We start from the raw sequence: 21,608 nt of genomic DNA, 5'->3' as shown, positions 1-21,608 counted from the left end.
ATTGATGTAAATGAGATTTAAAATTCATGTTTTATTGTGAATTATTTGTGAATATTATTTGGACACTTAGGCTATTTAAAAATGTTAATCATTTATTAAGAAATGGATAGATGTTTAGACTAGTAATTGAAGTTTGAAATTAGCTACAATTGGGTAACTAACTAATTATATGCTTTAATTTCAGGTCATCCAAGTAAGATTATTTTCTATTTGTTTCAGAATGCTTCAATCTATGATAACTGAAAATTTCATTCAGTTCTCTTAATTTTTAAGAAGGTTATGGGCTTTTGACTGTCCACGATCACAGCTTTTTTGTTATGTCCATAGAAAATCAATAGGGAACAAGTTGCTAATTTCCGAGTATGAAAATGGCCATAACGTTTTTTATTACTTGAGATATGAAAGTGAATTAGGTGTCAAATTAAACTTATTGTTATGCTTTATCTGATGGGATAAATTGCAGACTTGATTTTTTAAATCTCAAAATTTTGTAACATTGCTATACTATGTGTGCGAAGTCCCATTGCTGTGAGATTTAGAAACTATTCAGAATTTGATTGAAAGGTTTTTGTTTCACTCCTGATCTAAAGCAATGAACCAATAATAAAGATTTGGGGAAGATGAACCTCGCAGAATTTTCCACTCAATACACATTTGTTTCTACATGTTTTCTGAGGAGCTTATTGTGTTGAACATAAAGTTATTTCCATTGACGTTAAACGAGCACATGTTCCTTTTGTTTTGTACGTCATTCCCCTGCCTATTCATGCCATCGCAATGCTAGCTCAATTTAATTAAGTTTAGTTTAGAGATACAGCATGGAAACAGGTCGTTCGACCCACCGGATCTGTGCTGACCAACAATCACCTGTACATTAGTTCTATGTGATGCCAGTTTTGCATACTGCACACTAAGGGCAATTTACAGAACCCAATTAACCTACAGATACGCACATCTTCGGTATGTGGGAGGAGACCGAAGCGCTCAGAGAAAATCCATGTAGCCACAGGTAGAACGTACAAACTCCACACAGACAGCACCCGTAGTCATGATCAAACCCAGGTCTCTGGCGCTATAAGGCAGCAACTCTACTGCCCCAACTTATTTTATCTTCATTCACAATTCCCTCCTGGGCAAAGAAATATCACACAAAATGTAAATTGGAAAGGAAAACGTAAAAAGGAGGATAAAAAAATTAGAAAGTTTGGCAGGACACACAGAGGGTGAAATAGGCATTATATTTAGGTTCAACTATCCTGAACTTCACTGCAAGACTTCCAAATATTAATCATTTCATTTCTTCATAGATGGTGTCAGATTTGTTGAGCAATCTCAATCTATTCCTGTTTCTGCATCCTATGACCAAGTAGACTTGATAGCATGTTTAAAAGTAATGCACAGAGTAATGCACCACTTTCAGGAAAGCCACATGTAATTAAATCAGGCTTGAATTGCACGTAATCTATAAAGCTTTTAAGTTTTTACGAAGGAACTGCAAATGCTGGAAAATCGAAGGTACACAAAAAAGCTGGAGAAACTCAGCGGGTGCAGCAGCATCTATGGAGCGAAGGAAAAAGACAACGTTTCGGTCTGAAGAAGGGTTTCGGCCCGAAACGTTACCTTTTTCCTTGGCTCCATAGATGCTGCTGCACCTGCTGAGTTTCTCCAGCTTTTTTTGTGTACCTAAGCTTTTAAGTTTGTTTTGTTTGTGTTAGGACATATTGTAAAAATATACTTCTGGCAGTGTAACAGACAAGATCCATCATTAAGGAATGATTATTTCAGAAGTATGAAATCATAACATTAGGTAGACACAAAAATGCTGGGGTAACTCAGCGATATATATATATATATATATATATATATATATATATATATATATATATATATATATATATATATATATATATATATATATATACTGTAAACCCTCTTTATAATGGACAATGGAGGGGGAAACAGTGTCCGTTATTGCCGGTAGTCCGATATAACTGAGCAATTAACTATCATTGGATAAGCAGTAGAAACGGACAACTACAGTTGCTGGTTAACACACAAAAGTTCTCGAAGTACTGGAGTAACTCAGCAGGTCAGGCAGCATTTTTGGGGAACATGGATAGGTGATGTTTTGGAGACATCAGGTCCGTCCTCCACTACAGAAATCCGTTACAAAGAGGTCCGTTAAAACGAGGGATTATTGTATAAAAAATGACTTCGCTAGGAGCAGTAAATTCTTGTCTTCTTCCCAAAGTTCACCAAGCAAATAAAAATGTGTGAGAGAGACAAATAAACTTTATTTACTAATATATTTTGCAGTTGATCAATGTGCTAGTATTGCCATTGCTTACCTTGCTGGGGATGATCCCACCAGCATTAGGACAAATAGCGCTATTCGCCGGTGGAGGTTCCACTCTTCGACCGCCAGTGCCATGATCAGGCCACTCATAAACAGAACGTTGGTGTCAAGAAAGTACTGTGGGCAGACAATGCTGGCTGGCATGACACCAAAGAGGGGAAAGAGGCTGATGGGAAGCAGGGATGTCACAGCGATTGGTAACGCTTCTGTACACCAGTACAAAGCCATCAGGAGAATCACATAAAGACATTTTCCCTCCTAGAAAAGAGATAGATTCATAGATTTAGTTAGCGTGCAAACTGACCCCTTTAGCCCAACTTATCAATATTAACCAAACTACCTATTGACACTGAAAATAGACACAAAATGCTGGAGTAACTTAGCAGGTCAGGTAGCATCTCTGGAGAGAAAGAATGGGTGACATTTCAGGTGATGTTTCACATCACCCATTCCTTCTCTCCAGAGATGCTCCAGAGAGTTACTCTCCTGTCCTGCTGAGTTACTCCTGCATGTTGTGTCCATCTTCAGTGTAAACCAGCATCTGCAGTTCCTTCCTACCTATTGACACTAATCTCATTTGACTGTATTTGGCCCATATTCCTCTAAACCTTGTATTGGAAGGAACTGCAGATGCTGGTTTATACCAAAGATAAACACAAAGTGCTGGAGTAACTGAGCAGGTCAGGCAGAATCTCTAGAGAAAAAGGATGGGTGACGTTTTGGGTCGGAAACCCTTCTTCAGACTGGAAGTAGAAGAGGAGGGGGGGAGGGAGGAAAGTCAGATGAAGGGTTCCTACCCAAAATGTCACCCATCCTTTTAAAACTGCAGTGATTATTTAAACTATATTTTTAATGGGCATGAAAGGGACTTTTAAACCCAATTGACCTATGCCTATTCTTTCGGTGAGGGTTTTACATACACCCACCCTATTTTAATTAATTTTAGTTTCAAGATACAGCATGGAAACAAGCCCTTCCGCCCACCGAGTCCACATTGATCATCGATCACCCGTTCACACTGTTATCCCGTTTTTTCATCCACTCTCTGCACAACGGGGTGATTTACAGAGGGCCAATTAACCTACAAACCCAATCATTTTGGGATGTGGGAGGAAACCGGAGCACCAGGAGGAAACCCACACGATCACAGGGAGAATGTGCAAACTCAACACAGGCAGCACCTGAGGTCAGAATCGAACCCAGGTCTCAGGCCCCCAGGTGCAGCAGCTCTACCAGCTTATATACACTTACATATTTATTTAATTTACCCTAAATAAGGAACCTGCTTCCAGTACATTTTCAGGCTATCTTTAGGAAATCAATGAAATGTTGAAGCCGGAATCAGTTCCTCTATACTGCCTTCAAGCATAATTCAGGGAACTGGAGGGGCAGGGCAGAGGCACAGCGGTAGTGTTGCTGCCTTACAGCGCCAGGGACCACAGTTGGGATTGTAAGCAATTAGAAAACAAAAAATGCAGATGTTGAAAATCTGAAATAAGACAAGCAAAAGTCTGTACCTTTCCCTGCACTCCACCTACTGTACCGGAGTTAGGCTTGATTGTATTTATGTATGTATAGTATTATCTGATCTGTTTCGATAGCATGCAAAAACAATGCTTTTCACTGTACCTCGGTTCATGTGTCAATAATAAACCTAAACGTTAACTGTATCCTCGTCCCCCTTTCACAGAAGTGCCTGATCTGCTGAGGATTTCCAGCAAGATACAGTTTTTAACTACAATTTGGCATGCACGTTTCCACATCTGGGGCTGACTGTGAATATCTGAAATGTATTCCAGTCAGATAGTGAAATATAAAAATGACTTTATAATAATCGCACACCTCAAAACGTCAGGTTCGCCCTCATTACGTTCATGATGCCAACATTCTGTTTATGAGTGGCCTAAAGATGGAATTGGCAATTGAAGAGTGCAAATTACACCAGGCGCTGCCTGGATTAGAGCAAATTAGCTATAAGGAATAGTTGATTAATTGATTGAAAAATACAGCTTGGTAAGAGGCCCTTATCCCCGCCGAGCCCATATCGGCCATTGATTACCTGTTCACACTAGTTCTACAGTGTGTTATTCCACTGTTTGCATCCGCTCCCTACACACTAAGGGCAATTTACAGAGGCCAAATGACCTAGAAATCCACACGTCTTTCAGTTGTGGGCGATTCTAGGACCAGAGGGCACAGCTTCAGAATAAAAGGTTGTACCTTTAGATTGGAGATGAGGATTGGAGATTTATTTAACCAGGGGGTTAAGAATCTGTGGAATTCTGCCACAGACAGCAGTGGAGGCCAAGTCATTGGGTTGTTTTAAAGCAGAGATTGATAGGTTCTTGTTTAGTATGGGTGTCAGGGAGAAGGCAGGGGAATGGGGTTGAGAGGGAAAATAGCTCAGCCTTGATCGAATGGCAGAGCAGACTTGATGGGCTGAATGGCCAACTCTGCTCTTACTTCTTATGGAAACCGTGTCACCAGGGGGAAAGCTACGTTGTCAAAGGGAGCAGTGCAAACTCCACGCAGAGAGCATAGGAAGTCAGGATCGAATTGGGGTCTCTGGCGCTGTGAGGCAACAGCTCTATCAACTGCGCAAATGTGCCTTCCCTCCGACTTGATCATCTGTATCTGTGATGATGGGCGGCACAGTGGTGCAGCGCTAGAGTTGCTGTCTTACAGCATCAGAGACCTAGGTTCAATCCCGACCTCGGGTGCTGTCTGTATGGAATTTGTACGTTCCCCCCGTGACTGTGTGGGTCTCCTCCTGGTGCTTCAGTTTCCTACCACATTCTAAAGATGTAGGTTAATTGAACCTACAACCTCCTGTTGCTTGGACTAGAGAGTCTGAGCTATAGGGAGAGGTTGAGTAGGCTGGGACTCTATTCCTTGGAGCGCAAGAGGATGAAGGGTGATCTTATAGAGGTGTATAAAATCATGAGAGGAATATTTTGGGTAGATGACAGCGTCTCTTGCCCAAAGTAGGCGAATCGAGGACCAGAGGACAAAGATACAAGGTGAGGGGGAAAAGATTTAAAAGGAATCTGAGGGTTAAATTGTTCACACAACGGGTGGCGGGTGTATGGATGGAGCTGCCAGAGGAGGTAATTGAGGCTGGGACTACCGTTAAGAGACGTTTAAGAAACAGTTAAACAGGTACAATGGATGGGACAAGTTTGGGGGGTTTGGACCAAAGGCAGGCAGGCAGGTGGGACTAGTGTAGCTGGGACATGTTGGCCAGAGTGGGCAAGTTGGGCCAGAGGGCCTGTCTCCACACTGTATCACTCTGACTCCCAACTCCTGACTCATCCAAATTACAGCTGTCACTTCCACTTTAGAAGTGACCCAATTTAGCAAGAACATGTTAAACAACGTCCCGCTGCACTGAGCACAAACGCGAGCTCCTAACATGACAGCAACCGGTGAGCAAAAACCTGGACAACCATTTCAATTCAAGCGCTGGCTGTACCCCCAAAAATTATTAATTAAAGTATTATTATTGTCTGAAGTAGGGTCCCGTCGCGAAATCTCGTCTGCCCATTCCCTCCACATATGCTGTCTAATTTGCTTTCGTCTCAAGATGTTAATCTCCCGTGTCCCATCCAACCCGCGTGTCTACATTCGCGGCTCTCCAATGTACACGGACTTGAGTGAAATGTAGATGGGAGTAAATGTAGATCATGGAGATGTCCATCTTAGAAGATGGACAGACGATGTTTCGCGTTGGGACGGGCCCTTCTTCAGAAGGTTCGGGACAGTTGGACAGAATTTATCCTCACCTAATCAAGACTCAAGTACCAAGAGTTTAAGAGGGAACTGCAGATGCTGGAGAATCGAAGGTTACACAAAAAAGCTGGAGAAACTCAGCGGGTGCAGCAGCATCTATGGAGCGAAGGAAATAGGCAACGTTTCGGGCCGAAACCCTTCTTCAGACGTCTGAAGAAGGGTTTCGGCCCGAAACGTTGCCTATTTCCTTCGCTCCATAGATGCTGCTGCACCCGCTGAGTTTCTCCAGCTTTTTTGTGTAACCCTCAAGTACCAAGACCCTGAATCCTCAACGAATTATTATGTTATTCAAGTTATTATAAGTTAAATCGATTCAGTTTATCGCTTCAAACTGTTTTTAAAAAGCAATTGCTGTACACGACTGGGTCAAACGCCGTCCAATTTGCCCCTAGCCGCAGTTACAGAGTGATATTTACCTTGGGACTTACGAAGACCAAAATAGGGGAAAGTATCACAGGTGTGAGGAAGACCACGATGGTTTTACGGAGGCTCCAAACCTTCTTGGCGAATACCCCGATCTTCACCATACTTCCAATGGCACTTTGGCGATCTCTTTCAGTTCTCCCTTCTCTCTCCCTCTCTCTCTCCCCCTTCAGTGTCAGCAGCACGTGAAAGCTCGGAGAGACTTTAACCAAAGCGCCCGACCTCTCGGTCCAAAGTATTTGTCACCGAACCGCCGTCCGTGTCTGGCTAAAATAGATTACCCAGTTATCGATTTCAACCAGAGATGATTAATATGGGCGTTTTAGACAAAGAGCACTGGATATTGTGATTATGATCGCGGAATCAAATGATTGGGGATAACACCACTTGAGATGATGGGTGCTGGTGAATTGCCTTGAGGCGAGCTGCACCCGCATCGCCACTGGGGAGGGACTTCCAGGATTTTGACCCAGTGCTTCAATGATTCAATGCTACTGTATTTGTCACATATGCCGACGTACCGTAACATGAATAGCTGTATACCGTTCAGTACAAGTATCACTTCACATAAGCACTTTTAGATACTTCTAGTTTCGTTTAGTGAAGTTTAGTTTAGTTTAGAGATACAGCGCGGACACAGGCCCTTCGGCCCACTGTGTCCCACACCAGCCGCCGATCCCCGCACACTAACACTATCCTCCACTTGGCTTGGACAAAGTGGACGTGGAGAGGATGTTTCCACTAGTGGGAGAGTCCAGAGCCAGTGGCCGTAGCCTCAGAATAGAAGGGCATTCCTTTAGAAAGAAGATGAGGAGGAATTTCTTTAGTCAAGAGGATGTTGAATGCGTGGAATTCATTGCCACAGAAGGCGGTGGATGCCAAGACGATGGATATCTTTAAGGTGGAGATTGATAGATTATTGATTAGTACGTGTGTCAAGGGTCATGGGGCGAAGTCAGGAGAATGGGGTTGAGAGGGAAAGATAGATCAGCCTTGATTGAATAGCGGGAGTAGACTTGATGGGCCGAATGGCCTAATTCTGCTCCTGTGACATGAGCTTATGAACTCTTACATACTGTAAGCATCTCAGATACAGTACAATTATACAGCAGAGGTGCACTGAGATAGTATACAGAGTCACCAGTTTTTGGAGCCATTGATTTTCAAGTCTCAGTTTGTAAGTGCAGGGTTCTTGACATGACCAGTGATGGTGAAGGAACAGGGATTTATTTCCAATTCAGTGAGTCTTGGTGGGCATCTTCTAGGTGGTAGTCACAAAATGCTGAAGTAACTCAATGGATCACGCAGGAGAACATGAATAGGTGATGATTTGGATCGGGACCCTTCCTCAGACTATATGAAGAAGGGTCCCGATCTAAACTGTCACCTATCCATTTTCTCCAGGGATGCTTCCTGACCCGCTGAGTTACTCCAGCATGTTGTGTCTATCTTTGATGTACTAAACTAGCATCTGCAGCTACTTTTTATTGCCTGTAGTTTTGTTCCCCATGCTTTTGCTGGCCTTATCCTTCAAGCTGGTAGAGGTGGTGGGTTTTGAAGGAATTTTGTGTACAAAGGAACTGCAGATGCTGGTTTATACTGAAGATAGTCACAAAATGCTGGAGTAACTCAGCAGGTCAGACAGCATCTCTGGAGGAAAGGGATAGGTGACTATTTGGGTTGGAACCCTTCTTCAGCTAAGGAAACTTGTTGAGTCACTGCAGTGCATCCTGTAGATGGTACAAAACTAATGTCACTGTGTGTCGGTCTTGGGGATGAGTGGATGGTTGTGGATGGGGTGCCTATCCAGTCGATGTCGAGCTTCTTGAGTGTTGTTGAAGCTGCACTCGCGCTGGTGAGTGCAGAGCGTTCCATCTCTCTCCTGATATGAGGCTTGTGAACGGCGGAGAGATGTGGGTGAGTTACAAGATCAGTCACTCACTGCAGAATTACTAGCCTCTGACGTGGTCTTGTAGCCACATGGTGTATCTGACAACTCCAGGCCAGTTCCTGGTCATTTATAACCTCCATGATGCTAATGGTGGGCAACTCAGTGATGTTAATGCCATTGAATATCACGGGGCTGATGGCTGGATTTTCATAGGTGATATTATAATTATGCCTAGGAATGAAGAAGATTGCAAAAAGTGGTGAACATTTTGTACCGACATCGCGACCATCGAAGGGATCGATAAGAGTTGCCTCAAAAGGGCAGCCAGCATCATCAGATACACGCACCACCCTGGCCACGCTCTCATTTCACTCCTGTCATCTGGAAGGAGGCACAGGAGCCTGAAAACTGTAACATCCAGGTTTAGGAGCAGCTTCTTCCCTACACTCATCAGGCTATTAAACACCACAACCTCCAAATAGGATCCGAACTATAGAGACTTATTAAAAAAGTATTATTTTTGACTTTACACTATTATTGTCTGTTTGTTTTATAAATGTATGATACACACACACACAGGTATAACTTTTTTTTGTTTATTATGGGCTATACAGGGTACTATGTTTACATATGTGTTGTGCTGCTGCAAGTAAGAATTTCATTGTTCCCTTTTGGAACATATGACAATATAACACTCTTGACTCTTGCCTGGCACCAGTTCAAGAGTGAACGAGAAGAGATATAAAGGGGGCCACATGTGACAGCACACGAGAGACATTTAAAATGGACCTCATGATGTAGAATGCAGGATATACTTGACCAATAACTATAACCCAAGCTTGAGCGCATCGTTTTTGATTTTCAGAGAAAAATGTCGCAACGTTGATGCCAACCCAAATCTGATGAGTGAGGAAGAGAGAGAAATGCCTGGATGTTGTGGAAGGAACAGACCATAAGGTAAATCTCCAAACACACAAGGATCGGCTTCTGATGTGCTGGCTTTTAACCTTGAAAGAAGATAAATCTTGAAACGTTGCCCATCGTTCTGCCTCTGCGGATGCCGCCTGACCTGCTGATTAACCTGCAGCCCTTTGTGTCCCTGACTCTAAACAATCATCTTACTAGGTCATATTACCTCTCTGATGCAGAAAATATAAAGAATCTATTCAGATTGTCCTGCTCTTACATTCTTAGCTCTTCCACTCTTGATTCTTTCTTACAATCCTCTGAAATGAGTTTTCTTCTGAGGTGTAAAATTGTCAACTTTCATCTCTGCTGGTTGACTTTATGATGGACGGTTACAAAAACAACTGCTGAAATAACACTTTAACTACCAGCTAAAGGGGCGATTAGACTCTTGCCTGCCTGTCTTGATTCAGTGTATGATTTGACAGGGTGTAATGATCCATTAAAATGTCAATCCAGTCAGTAGATAAATAAATTATTCTGATGTTAGACTTTATATGGGAAAACATTTCAGAGCATCTTAAGAATGAATAAAGGGGTGCAAGTGGTACCTCATTGGAGACCCTGTACTCATGCGTAGTCTTTCTGCTGACTGGATCGCAAACAAAATAAAGTTTTTCACTTTACCTCGGTACTCGTGACAATAATAAACTAAACTAAAACTATGCTATAGCAACATTTAAAAGACATTTGGACAGATACATAGATAGGAAAGGTTTAGACAGATGTGTGTGCAATGCATGCGGCTGCGCCTAGTGTAGATGGGGCATCCTGGTTGGCATGGGTAAGTTGGGCTGAAGGCTGAAGGAAACCCATGCAGTCTCGGGGAGAGAACGTGTAAACTCCACGCAGACAGCAGCCGAGGTCAGAATCAAACCTGGGTCTCTGGCGCTGTGAGGCAGCATCTCTTCCAGCTGCACTACTGTGCCACGCAATAACGTGCACTTAGAACTTATGCAGGAATAGGCAGCAGGTTACTCCAGATCTTTAAGTGCATCCTTGCAATATCTCACCAATTTTTCTTGATTAAATGAGGAAAGCTTAACAATATCCATTATTTCCACAGAAATGTGCAAACTGTTCTTAATGCGTACACTTCATTTATGTTAAAAAAAAAAACAACTCACAAAGTGCTGGAGTAACTCAGATGCCGGATCAGGCAGCATCTCTGGAGAACATGGGTAGATGACACTTTGCCTATCCATCTCTTTGTATATCTCAAATCCTCCAGAAATGGTAACAGCCACATAAATCTTTTTTTGCATCATTTTCAGTTTAATGACATCCTTCCTATAGCAGGACAAACTGTACACAGTCCTCCAAATATGGCATTATTTGGATCTTATACCAACATCTTATACAGCTCTAACAAGACATCCCAACCCCTGTACTCAATACCCTGACCGATGAAGGCAAATGACAAATAATCTCTTCACAACTCTGTCTACCCGAGTCACCACTTTCAAGGTAAGCATATACCTGCACCCCTAGGTTGCTCTGCTTGGCAACCCTCCCAGGAGCCTACCACTTACTGTGTAAATCCTGCCCTAGTTTGCCCGACCAAAATGCAAAAACTCACATTTATCTGAAATAAACAGCATCTGAAACTCTTTAGCCCATTGATCAAGATACCATTGTAATTATAGATAATCTTCCTCACTGCCAATTCTACCACCAATTTCAGTGTCTTTGGCAATCTTACTAATGATGCCATCTACATTCACATCCAAATCCTTAAAATAAAGAAAAAACAAGAGTGGACCCTACATCGATCCCTGTGTTACACCACTGGTCACAGGCCCCCACGCTAAATAACAACTCTCTACTGCCTCCCTCTGCTTCCTGCTTTTAAGCCAATTTTGTATTTAATTAGTTACATCCAATTTGATGTGACCTTCTAGACTGGCCTACAATGTGATATCTTGTCAAAGCCCATGTCTGTCTACAAGTCTGCTGCAATGCCCTCATAAATCCTCTTTGCCAGCTCTTCAAAAACGTTTTGTTTCGAAGAGCTATATGTTGAGTCTACTATAAACCCACCGACTCCCACAGTTATCACTTCTGCACCCATGCAGATCTCCACGCTGCCATCAAATGCACTTGGACTATATCTGACACCCCTCCCCCCCTTCCTTGATCTCTGTATCCATCGCAAGGTCAGACTATCGACTAATGTCTACTGCAAAACCACCATATTTATCTGGACTACACCTTCTCCAAAGCTGCCTCTTGAAATGACAAGTGTTCCTTGTGTCTTCAAAAAAGCAATTGAATTGGTGAGACACAATTTCCCATGCACAAAGCCATGTTGACTATTCCTAACTGGTCTTGACCTTTGCATGTAGATCCTGTCTCTCAGAAGAAGGGTCTCGACCTGAAACATCACCCATTCCTTCTCTCCAGAGATGCTGCCTGTTCTGCTGAATTACTCCAGCTTTTTGTGTCTATCCCCTCCAAAAACGTGCCATAGGACCATAAGACATTGAAGCAAAAATAGGCCATTTAGCCCATTGAGTTGACTTTGCCATTCAGTCATAACTGATCTCTTTTTCCATCTCAACCCCATGCTCCTGCCTTCTCCCTGTAACCATTAACACCTTTCCTAATCAAGAACTCATCAATCTCTACTTTAAAAATACCCAATGTCTTGGCCTCCACCGCCATCTGTGGCAATGTATTCCACAGATTCGCGACCCTCTGGTTAAATAAATTCTTCCTCCTCTCCATTTTGAAGGTACATGCTTTTATTCTGAGGCTGTGCCCTCTTGCTCTAGACCGGGTCTCCAGTGCTGCAAACGCTGTAAGGCAGCAACTCTATCGCTGTGCCCACCATGCCACCATACTGTTCTTGAGTTTGAACTGATTGTATCATTTTATGGTAGATTTGATCTGTTTGGATAGCATGTTAACCAAAGCTTTTCACTGTACCTCGGTACATGTGACAATAATAAATCTAAACCTAAATGTATAAGACATTGGTGAGGCCGCACTTAGAGTATTATATGGTCACTCTGCAATAGGAATGATGCTATTAAGTTGGAAAGAGTGCTGATTTTGAGGGAACTGAGCTGTAGGGAGAGGTTGGGCAGGTTGGGACTTTATTCGTTGGAGCACAGGAGATTGACGGGCGAGTTTACTGAGATGTAAAAATTCATGAGGTGTGAATGCACAGAGCCTATTTTCCAGGGTAGGGGAATCAATAACTAAAGGACATGGGTTTAAGGTAGGAGAGAAAAGATTTAATACTAATCTGAGGAGCAACTTTTTCATTGTGAATTTGATGGGGAAATAAAATAAGCTGCCAGTGGACGGAGCAGAGGTAGGTATGATTACAACATTTAAAATACATTGGGACAGGCACATGGTTCAGGGGGTCAAACGTGGGCAAGTGGCACTAGTGTAGATGGGCAATAGGTAATCTAGGTCGAAGGACCTGTTTCCAGGCTGTATGACTATGACTCTGTTGTTCTACGATTCTATGGATATGGGCCAACCATATGTAAATGTCACTAGCTTAGATGGGGTATCTTGGATGGCATTAACGAGTTATGCTGAAGGCACGTTTCCATGCTAAATGACTCTGACTCTATGAGCAAATTATAATTCAATTTCGGGTCGAGACCCTTCTCCAGACTGAGAGCCAGGAGAGAGGGAATACAGTATATGAATCTGTTTCATGCCGATTTCTACATTCTTTTTACAGGCATGAATGGTCATTATATATACTTTTTGGTGTTTCCTGGTGAATTTTCTGGTCCTTGTTCTAGCAACCACACAGTGTTTTTGTAGCTTTCAATGGCTGCATCTCCAGAAGTGATCACTGCAGTACTATGCTTCTCTAAACATTATTTAAGTAGAGAGATAATTTAGTAATTGTAAAGGATTAGTTTAAATGGGTGGTTGATGGTCAGCGTGGACTTGATGGGCAAAATGAGTATTTGTAGTATTGTGTTCAGTTTTGGTCACCCTGCATCATTAAGCTGGGTAGAATACAGAGGAGATTTTGCCAGAACTAGAGGGTCCGAGCAATAGAGAGAAACTGGGCAAGATAAGACTATTCCTTGGAGTGCAGGAGGTTGCGTGCTGATCTTATAGAGGTGCATAAAATCACAAGGGGAGTTAATAGGGTGAACGCACACTTTTACTCAGGGTAGGGACGTCAAGAACCGGAGGACGTAGGTTTAAGGTGAGAATGGAAAGATTCAATAGGAACCTGAGGCGCAACCTTTTCATGCAGGAGGTGGTGGGTATATGGACTGAGCAGCCAAAGCAGGTAGTTGAAATGGGTGTTAACAGAATTTATAACACATTTTGACATACATGGCTAGGAAAAGTTTTGAAGGATAGGAGCCAAATGTGGGCAGGTGGGACTGGTGTAAATGGAGTATCTTGGGCAGCATGGATGAGTTGTGTCAAATAGCCTGTTTCCATGCTGTATTTAGGATGGCACAGTGGCTGCTTTACAGTGCCAGAGACCCAGGTTTGATCCTGACTATGGCTGCTGTCTGTACAGAGTGACAATGACAATGTGGGTTTTCTCTGGGCGCTCCGATTTCCTCCCACACTCCACAGACATAGAGGTTTGTGGGTTAGACACAAAATGCTGGATTAACTCAGCAGGACAGGCAGCATCTCCGGAGAAAAGGAATGGGTGACATTTTGGGCCGAGGCCCTTCTCCAAACTCTGCCTGGCCTGCTGAGTAACTAGAGTATTTTGTGTCTATCTTCGATTTAAACCAGCATCTGCAGTTCCTTCCTGCAGGTTTGTAGGTTAATTGACTTGGGTAAAAAATTGTCCCAAGTGTGTTGGATAGTGCTAGTGTAAGGGGTGATCGCTCATTGGCACGGACTAGATGGGCTCAAGAGCATGTTTCCGCACTGTATCTCTAAAATCTAAAGTCTAAAGACTCTGAGTCTCCAATAAGAGGGCCAAATCTTGCTACACACAGAAATACATGGGGAATCAGTGGTACAGGAGCAGCCCAATACTCATGGACCTCTGAAACCTTTTACTAACTTCCCTCATTTACTTCCACGAACCTCAACCAGTCCCTGTTGTCGCAATTTGTACATTTTCACAATTTTTTGGGTGAATAGGTTTCACCAGAATTGCTCTTTGGATTTCTTTGAAAACTTTAAGATCAGTTATCAGCTGACCCATTCTTTCTTGCAACATTTATGGGTGAATGGGTCGAGGCTAAAATGTCTATGACTGGAATTAAGTTCCTCCTCTAAGGTAGACTTTGATAGATGATTGAGCCAATTTTGCACAAGTACTCCGGGTCACTGTTGATAACTGACTAGTTACTATCATTTATTAATGGAAATAAGAAGAAATAAAAGAAAAACCTGGAAAAAGAGAACCAATAACCGTGAAATTGTGACCTATTAGGTAAGAGGGTGAGTTTAGAATAAAATCACACATAATCTTATTGAATGGTGGAGCAGAAGGGATAGATCATAAGAACATATGACATGGAGTCATTGAGTGATACTGTGTGGAAACAGGCCCCACAGCCCAACTTGCTCACACCGGCCAACATGTCCCGGCTACACTAGTCCCTCCTGCCTGCGTTTGGTCCATATCCCTCCAAACCTAACCTATCCATGTACCTGTCCAACTGTTTCTTAAACATTGGGATAGTTCCAGCCTCAACTGCCTCCTCTGGCAGCTTGTTCTATACAGCCACCACCTTTTGTGTGAAAAAGTTATCTCTCAGATTCCTATTAAATCTTTTTCCCTTCACCTTAAATCTATGTCCTCTGGTCTTCTATTTACCTAAGTGTTTAAGAAGGAACTGCAGATGCTGGAAATTCGAAGGAACACAAAAATGCCGGAGAAATTCAGCGGGTGCTACTGCACCGGCTGAATTTCTCCAGCATTTTTGTGTACCTTCGATTTACTTAATCTGGGCAAGAGACCCTGGGCATCTGATCTATTCCTCCCATGATTTTATAAGATCACCCCTCATCCTCCTGCTCACCCAGGACCCTCTAGTCCTGGCAACATCTTAGTAAATCTTCTCTGTACCCTTTCCATCTTTTATACACAGGAGCAGAATTAGGCCATTCGGCTGATTGAGTCTACTCCGCCATTCCATTGTGGCTGATCTATTTTTCCCTCTCAATCCCATTCTCCTGCTGTCTCTTCTTAATCTTTGACGTCCTTACTAATCAAGAGCCTATCAACTTTTGCTTTAAAAATGCCCAATGTCTTGCCCTTCACAGCTGTCTGTGTCCATACATTGTACGGATTAACCACCCTCTACTAAATAAATTCCTCCTCCTTTCTAAAGGTAATTCTTTTTATTCTGAGGCTGTGTCCTCCTGGACTTTCCCCTTACTGGAAACATCCTTTACACATCCACCCAATCTCAGCTTTTCATCATTCGGTGGATATCAATGAGATCCCCCCTCTGCCTTCTACGCTCCAATGAGTATAGGCACAGAGCCATCAAACACTCCTCACAGAATTAGTCGCAGGAGTAGTGGCTAATTCCTGTACCTATTGAGAGTCAAAGAGACATATAGCACCGAAACAGGTTGTTTGGCCCACCGAGCGCCGACCATCAACCATCTATTTAAGCTACTCCTACATCTATTGCATTTCATTCTTCCCACATCCCCAACAACACGCAGAATCTATCACTCACCGACACACAACAGGCAATTTATGGTCAAGAGTGTATAATTGTCATATGTACTGACAATAGACCAATGAAATTCTTATTTGCAGCAGCTTAGCAAGCCTCGAAATGCAACACACTTAGATAATACATAATAAACAAAGATCAACAAATGAATAACCCCAAAACGTGTATAAAAGCCCGCAGTCCGCAATGCAAAGACAATCCATAGTTCATAGTTGAGGTTAGTGTTGTGTAGTGTTTAAGAGCCTGATGGTAGTGGGGATGAGACTGTTCCTGAAATTGGTGGTCATGGTTTTCAGTCTCCTATACCTTCTTCCAGATGGTGGGAGTGAAATGAGAGCATGGCCAGGTTGGTGTGGGTCTTTGATGATGCTAGCTGTCTTTTTGAGGCAATGCCCAATTAACCTCGCAACCCGTATGTCTTTGAGATGTAGAAGAAACTGAGGCACCCATGAAGAAATCCATGCGGTCACATGGAGAACATGCAAACTCCACACTGGCAGTGCTGGATTGCAGGATCGAGCCAGTGTCGCTGGAGCAGAGACAGAGCACCGTTGCCAGGAGCACTGGAGTCTGTACCCGCGAGGTCGGCTGCAGGAGGCACCCCCGGGGAACAAAGGTGGACGGGCGAGGAGAGGGACGTCGGTTTGCTGGTCAACCTGCACGTCCAAGGAAGGTGATGGCTGGAGGCCCTGGGACTCGCCTGGAGCGGCAACACTCATCACAACTAGTCCGTGGACTGGACTTTGAAAATAATGCCAAAGCATGGCGTCTCCTGCATGCGGGATCAGTGGACTATTTCTGTTCACTTGCTAATCAGGGATGTGCTTGGGTATGGCAATACTGTACTGGACTGTTTGTAAGAATAGAATTTCACTGTGCGTTTGCACTTTGCACATGTGATGGTAAAGCACCATTGAACCATTGCTGTCCTTTGTATATTTCATATAATTATATCTGAATATATATATATTCATGTTTCAGGTGACTAAAGAGAGATTCTCCACTGCTATCTAAGATGAGAACTATGTCCACCTGAATGCAAAGAAAAATATCCAGCATCTGGATCAGGTGCCAAGTGCAAGAACGAGTCAGCTCGAAGTGACAAATAACCATCACACTCTGAGGTATCAACCTGATCACAGCAACTATAACAAATTGTGCCAGTTATTTACCGCTGAATATGGAGCTAAAGTGGTCATGGGGCAAAGAATGGCACGTGTGAATTTCCATCCCCACAGTCCAATTACATCAAAGTGCAATAACAATGAACTGCAGATGCTGGCTAATATAAAAGAAAGACACAAAATGCTGGTGTAACTCAGCAGGTCAGGCAGCATCCATGAAAAATATGGAGTAGCAATGTTCATAAGTTATAGGAGCAGAGTTAGGCCATTCGGCCCAACCAATCTACTCCGCCAATCATTCTTGGCAGATCTATCTTTCTCTCACAAACCCATTCTCCTGCCTTCTCCCCATAACCCCCGACACCCGTACCAATCAAGAATCTATCAATCTCTGCCTTAAAAATATCCATTGATGTTCTCCACAGCCTTCTGTACGAATTAAAGCTATAAATTCACCACCCTCTAAACAAATAAATTCCTCCTCATCTTCTTTCTAAAGGTATATTCTAGACTTTTGTTTTTGTTTAGAACCCTTCTTCAGACTGAAGGAGGATTCCAACCTGCAATGTCAGAGTTACTCCAGCATTTTGTGTCTTACATTGATGTGTGCCTTTTAAAAACAAATCATCTTTAACATAGCAAAAACTTCCTCAATAAGTTTTAAAGAATACCACAAGGGAGGAGTGAGAAGTCCAGTAATGTTGCTGCTTTTGCTTTTCTATTAATGCTGCCTGATAGAATCCACTAACTAATCCTTACAAAAAAAACATCTGCTGGAATTTTGAAATCAAATTTGAAAATATTGGATACACTAGGCTGGCCAGGCAGCATCTGTGGAGAGTGAAACAGAATTATTGCCACAACTCAAATATTCTTCACCGGGACGGGTGCTGCCACGATAGAGCGCCAGAGACCGGGGTTCAATCCTGATATGGGTGTTGTTTGCTCGGAGTTTGTACCTTCTCCCCGGGTTTTCTCTGGGTGCTCCGGTTACCTCCCACCCTCCAAAGACGTTCTGGATAAATTGTATATTGCCCCTAGAGTGTCGTGGGTGCTAGTGTATTGGGGATCGCTAGTCGACACGGACTCGGTGTGCCGAAGGGCCAGTTTCCATGTTGTATCACTAAACTCAACGGGAAAGAATTCTGAATCCTATTAAGGTTCATTGACCTGAAATCTGTTTCTCTTTCCACAGAACTGGCTGACCTTCTGTGTGTTTCCAGCATTTTCTGTTTGTATTTTACTGAAAGTTAGGGACAAGAAAATTTGAATTCTCTGAAGATTGTAAGGCTGGTTGTAACGAGGTTTGATACAATTGTGTTTAGTTTTGAGATACAGCGCGGAAACAGACCCTTCGGCCCACCGCACGATCCCCGCACACTAACACCACCCTACACACACTAGGGGCAATTTACACATTCACCAAGCCAATGGACCCCAATGAACCTACATACCTGTACGTCTTTGGTGTGTGGGAGAAAACCGAAGATCTTGGAGAACAGGTCATCGGGAGAACCCGTACAGACTGGCCGCACCTGTTCTCCAGCGATTAAACCTGTTCTCTGGCGGCAGCAACTCTACCGCCGCACCACCGTGCCACACTTCAGTTTTGTTTATTCTAGTAAAGTGTACCGAGGTACAATTAAAATATTTTTTGTTGTGTGTTATCCAGTCAGCAAAAAAAACTATACGTGATTACAATCAAGCGTCACAGTGCGCAGACACAGGATAACATTCAGTACAACATAAGGTCCAGTAAAGTTTGGTTCAAAATATGCCAAGGGTCTCCGATGAAGTAGATGGGACGTCAGGACCGCTCTCTAATGTATGTTTTCACACTTCTGTACCTCTTGCCTGATGGGAGAGGCGTTCGTCAACCAAAGGGCATCCGCAGCCATTCGAATAAACCAAACGCGGTGATGGTCGCGGTCTTCGGGACATCGTCTGGGTGGACGGGAATCTGGTTATACCCACGGACCAGGTCTACCTTAGAAAAGAAAGTGGCACCCTCAAGGTGGGCAGAAAAGTCTTGAATATGGGGTACGGGGTAGCGGTCCACAGTGGTGATGGCGTTCAGACGTCTATAGTCCCCACATGGCCTCCACTTTTTGAGATGCTTTTGAGATCATGTGCAGTGGGGACACCCACAGGCTGTCTGAGCGCTGGACAATTCCCAAATCCTCCATGAGTTGAAACTCCTCCCGGGCGATGCGCAGTTTATCTGGTGGGAGGCGTTGTGCCCGGGCATGTACCGGTGGGCCCACGTTGGGAATGTGGTGGATGACTCTGTGCTTGGGGGCCGTCGCGCTGAAACGGGGAGTGAGGAGCTCCGGTGAGGAGGGAGGCATAGGGGCCGTCGACCTCGCCGATGGCGCTGAGCTGTGGGCTGGTGTGAGAGGGGGCCGCGGGTCCAAGGTCCGACGCCGGAATCATGCGGCCGCCCCGCACGTTGACGAGAAGAGAGAAGGCCCGCAGGACGTCAGCACCCAGGGGCGGCTGGGCGACGTCCGCAACGATGAACGACCATTCGTACAGGCAGGGGTCAAAGGACAGTGAGAGGGTCCGCGTGCCGTAAGTTCGAATAGTGCTACGGTTAACGGCCGTGAGCGCAGGACCTCGTGTACATGCACGAGTGTCTCTTCCAGTCGATGGTAGGATGCTGTCGATCGCCCCGATGTCACGAGGAAACGCCTGCCGGAGTGACGGTCGAGGACGTAGAGTCGATTGTTAAGGTTAATCGCGATCGCCTCTACAGACGATCGGCCGAGGCGTTTCCCTGAAATGAGTAGGATTGGCAGCAGCGGAAGTGGTAGAAGCAGTGGGCGGGGCTTTGCCGCAGTCTCACCGAGGCTGCTGGCATGCGGATGCGGAACCCGGCTGATTACGCCGCCATCTTGCTGCTTCGCCAACCAGAGTTCGTCGGCCCTCCCCTCGAGCCTCATGCGGTAGGTAAAGTCGACGCCCACGAGCATGAGGCGGATGTCGTCCTGCATCTGCTCTAAGAACGCCTGTTCAAAGAGCAGACACGTGTGGTGGCCGTCCATCAAGGCCAGCATTTCTGTCATCAACGCGGATGGTTTGCGGTCGCCCAAACCGTTCATGTGCAGGAGTTGGGCGGCGCGATCCCGGCGGCTGAGCCCGAACGTGCGGAGCAGAAGAGCTTTGAGGGCCTCGTATTTCGCGAGGGCTGGCGGATTCTGGAGGAACGGCAGCAACCGCAAGGCTGTCTCTTGCGGGAGGGCACTGACGACATAAAAATATTTTGTGTCATCGACGGCGATGTAGTGTAGGTGGAACTGCGCCTCGACCTGCGCGAACCAGACCTGCAGTTGTTCGGGCCAGAAGACGGGCAGCTTGAGGCCAACAGCATTTTGTTGGGCGTCAGGAATGGTGGTGGCTTGCATGTTCGGCGTCTATTGTTCGATTGGATGCGTCGGGGTCACCAATTTGACGAGTTAGTTTGAATTGTCTTATTTTAACAAAACAAGTTTAAGTTCAAATTCAAGTTTATTGTCATGTGTCCCTGATAGGACAATGAAATTCTTGCTTTGCTTCAGCACACAGAACATAATAGGCATTGACTACAAAACACATGAATAAATAAACTGATAAAGTGCAAATAACAAATAATGGGTTATAATGTTCAGAGTTTTGTCCGAGCCAGGTTTAATAGCCTGATGGCTGTGGGGATGTAGCTATACTGCCAGCCTTTTTGAGGCAGCGACTTTGATAAATCCCCTCGATAGAAGGAAGGTCAGAGCAGATGATGGACTGGGCAGTGTTTACTACTTTTTGTAGTCTCTTCCTCTCCAGGGCGCTCAAGTTGCCCAAACCAAGCCACAATGCAACCGGTCAGCATGCTCTCTACTGTTCACCTGTAGAAGTTAGAGAGAGTCCTCCTTGACAAACTGACTCTCCGTAATCTTCTCGGGAAGTAGAGGTGCTGATGTGCTTTCTTGATAATTGCATCATTGTTATCGAACCAGGAAAGATCTTCAGAGATGTGCACGCCCAGGAATTTGAAGCTCTTGACCCTTTCAACCATTGACCCGTTGATATAAACGGGAATGTGGGTCCCCATCCTACTCCTTCCAAAGTCCACAATCAGTTCCTTGGTTTTGCTGGTGTTGAGGGCCAGGTTATTGTGCTGGCACCATATGGACAGTTGCTCAATCTCTCTTCTATACTCGGACTCATCCCCATCAGTGATACGTCCCACACAGTGGTGTCGTCAGCGAACTTGATGATGGAGTTCGCACTATGACCAGCTACGCAGTCATGAGTATAAAGTGAGTACAGCAGGGGGCTGAGCACGCAGCCTTGAGGTGCTCCCGTGCTGATTGTTATCGAGTCTGACACATTTCCACCAATACGAACAGACTGTGGTCTGTGGATGAGGAAGTCGA

At 44.4% G+C, this 21,608-nt stretch overlaps 1 protein-coding gene and 1 long non-coding RNA gene across 2 annotated transcripts in view; one reads left to right on the top strand and one right to left on the bottom strand.

The window, feature by feature from the left end:
* The window catches only part of slc13a3 (solute carrier family 13 member 3), a 47,678-nt gene extending 40,689 nt beyond the window's left edge, over window positions 1–6,989 (bottom strand). Inside the window, exons 1-2 of the mRNA XM_055652183.1 lie at window positions 6,562–6,989; window positions 2,349–2,614 (exon numbers count right to left, since the gene is read on the bottom strand). Coding sequence (XP_055508158.1) covers window positions 2,349–2,614; window positions 6,562–6,672 — 377 coding nt within the window. The 5' untranslated portion in view covers window positions 6,673–6,989. The remainder of the gene's footprint in view (window positions 1–2,348; window positions 2,615–6,561) is intronic.
* LOC129707276 (uncharacterized) overlaps window positions 1–9,339 on the top strand; it is a 95,987-nt gene extending 86,648 nt beyond the window's left edge. Inside the window, exon 4 of the long non-coding RNA XR_008725166.1 lies at window positions 9,325–9,339. This is a non-coding gene — a long non-coding RNA (uncharacterized LOC129707276). The remainder of the gene's footprint in view (window positions 1–9,324) is intronic.
* Window positions 9,340–21,608: the final 12,269 nt, after the last annotated feature.

Source organism: Leucoraja erinacea, chromosome 21 (assembly GCF_028641065.1).
Source record: "Leucoraja erinacea ecotype New England chromosome 21, Leri_hhj_1, whole genome shotgun sequence".
Lineage (NCBI taxonomy): Eukaryota > Metazoa > Chordata > Chondrichthyes > Rajiformes > Rajidae > Leucoraja > Leucoraja erinaceus.
Note: the sequence above shows the minus strand (reverse complement) of the source record. Positions and strands in the feature narration are given on the sequence as shown.